We start from the raw sequence: 1,773 nt of genomic DNA, 5'->3' as shown, positions 1-1,773 counted from the left end.
ACTCTCATGATGACTGCTCGTGTACTACTGACACTTTCTGCGCCTAATTTAGACTTTTTACAATTTCGGTAAGAGGGAAGTACTCCATTACACAGTCGTGAATTATAATACAATAGGCCTTGGTGTTGTCGGGAAAACCTTTATTCGCTTCAATATCGAGTTTTACGTCAACAGTGGATACTTTCATGCTTTCTTCTTGTTTTGAACAAGCGATGACGAACAATGCATGATGCTGGAAATCTGAGAAATCGAGTAGAGGTCGCTTTTGTGTGGAATGTGCGTAGCTGGGATGAAATTCGGTATAGTTGAAATAGGCCTCGTTGTAGTCAGTTTTGCTAAAATCCAACTGCATTCTCTCGTTCGGAAAATATTCTCCATTTAAGGATAATCTAATACTTTAGATGCTGACATTATCAAATAAGGTAGGATCAGCTTTGATTGTGTTACGCTTTCCCGTTTGAAAGAAAACAATAACATAACGTGGTCTTTCAACTGATGTGCTAGTTTTAACGGCCCAAACTTCACGTCTAGCACCTTTGGTAATGGTAGGCAATTCGTGCAATTCCCACTTTCTAAACGGAATAACTATAGGGAGATCTTCTTGAATGGACGTCATTAGTTGTAGTTTAATTTCATCGTTGGGATATATGTGCTTCACTCTGAGCTCAATGTTGGTGATGTTAATCTTTGCTGTTGTAGCTGCATCTGTAATAATAAACCAATCGTTGTCGTTTCGAGCTCGAACTAGTCTTATTGTTTGACGACCACACGTAATCATTGGATAATCGTTAAAAATGTTAAAAATGTGCTTAAGAGGCATCTGTATGTTGAATGAAGTATCGTTTAGAATGGGATTATTAGGGTAATTCCAACCTGCCATAACCATATACTTGGAATCTTCCTGATTGTAACATGTCATAGCACGTACAGCACTTACGATACCAGGATCCCGCACTGTTTCCATCTCCCGTGCGCTTTCGCTGTACGTACACGAATCAAACAGAAAAGCACCCACATTATTTGCTAGCGTGATTGTTCCAGATCCCGCTTTATCGACGAGTGATCCTTTAATGCATAACAAGGTTTCGCTCATTTCAAAAAACGAGTCAACTTGATTAATGCTGAATTCAACAATATCATTGCAGTTGAATGATTTAATGAATGGTGCATATGTTCGGTATTCAGCCTTTCGAATCGATTCATCAAACATTGGCTTACGATAAATATCGAATATTGGAGGCATTACTACGCTGTCTGAATGTTCTTGATTTTCATACACTGTCGTCATTTTTGTAGTTTAAAACCAAGTGATTGTAAAACCAATTTTTTTGCGAACGTAAGATGTTTACGCTGAGACGGTTGTAATGGTGTTCTGTGGATACGATGTTGCCACTTAGACGGTTTCACAACTAATGGTGTTCTTGGAGCAGTAGATGGCCTTATTACTAGGCCCATTTCCCTCGTGATCTAAGTTCCAAAACCAACGTGCTCTCTTCTCCTCTAAAGTTTACAGGTCGTCCCTCTTGATCGAGAGCCAAGACAGTGATATTGGTAAGTTCACGCTGTGGCACAACGGGTAAATACAACAAATTGTGAGGAGTTTCGTCAATTTCGTACCCAAGATTCGATTGTATGACAAATTCGTAGATCGTGTGACCAGGTCTGTTACCGTCGAAGGCTCCGGTACTAATGTTACATTCAAAGCGTATGCTAGATACTTTAATAATCCTAACAGGTAGATCCGAAGAATACGTCTTTCCGGGATTGAGTATT

The 1,773-nt window shown here is 39.5% G+C and overlaps 1 protein-coding gene across 1 annotated transcript; it reads right to left on the bottom strand.

Annotated features, from left to right (window-relative positions):
* Window positions 1-397: 397 nt before the first annotated feature.
* On the bottom strand, window positions 398-1,288 carry LOC126888575 (uncharacterized). Its single transcript, XM_050656924.1, has one exon. The coding sequence runs from the start codon at window positions 1,286-1,288 to the stop codon at window positions 398-400; it is 891 nt and encodes a 296-aa protein (XP_050512881.1).
* Window positions 1,289-1,773: the final 485 nt, after the last annotated feature.

The sequence above is a fragment of the Diabrotica virgifera genome, chromosome 7 (assembly GCF_917563875.1).
Source record: "Diabrotica virgifera virgifera chromosome 7, PGI_DIABVI_V3a".
Lineage (NCBI taxonomy): Eukaryota > Metazoa > Arthropoda > Insecta > Coleoptera > Chrysomelidae > Diabrotica > Diabrotica virgifera.
Note: the sequence above shows the minus strand (reverse complement) of the source record. Positions and strands in the feature narration are given on the sequence as shown.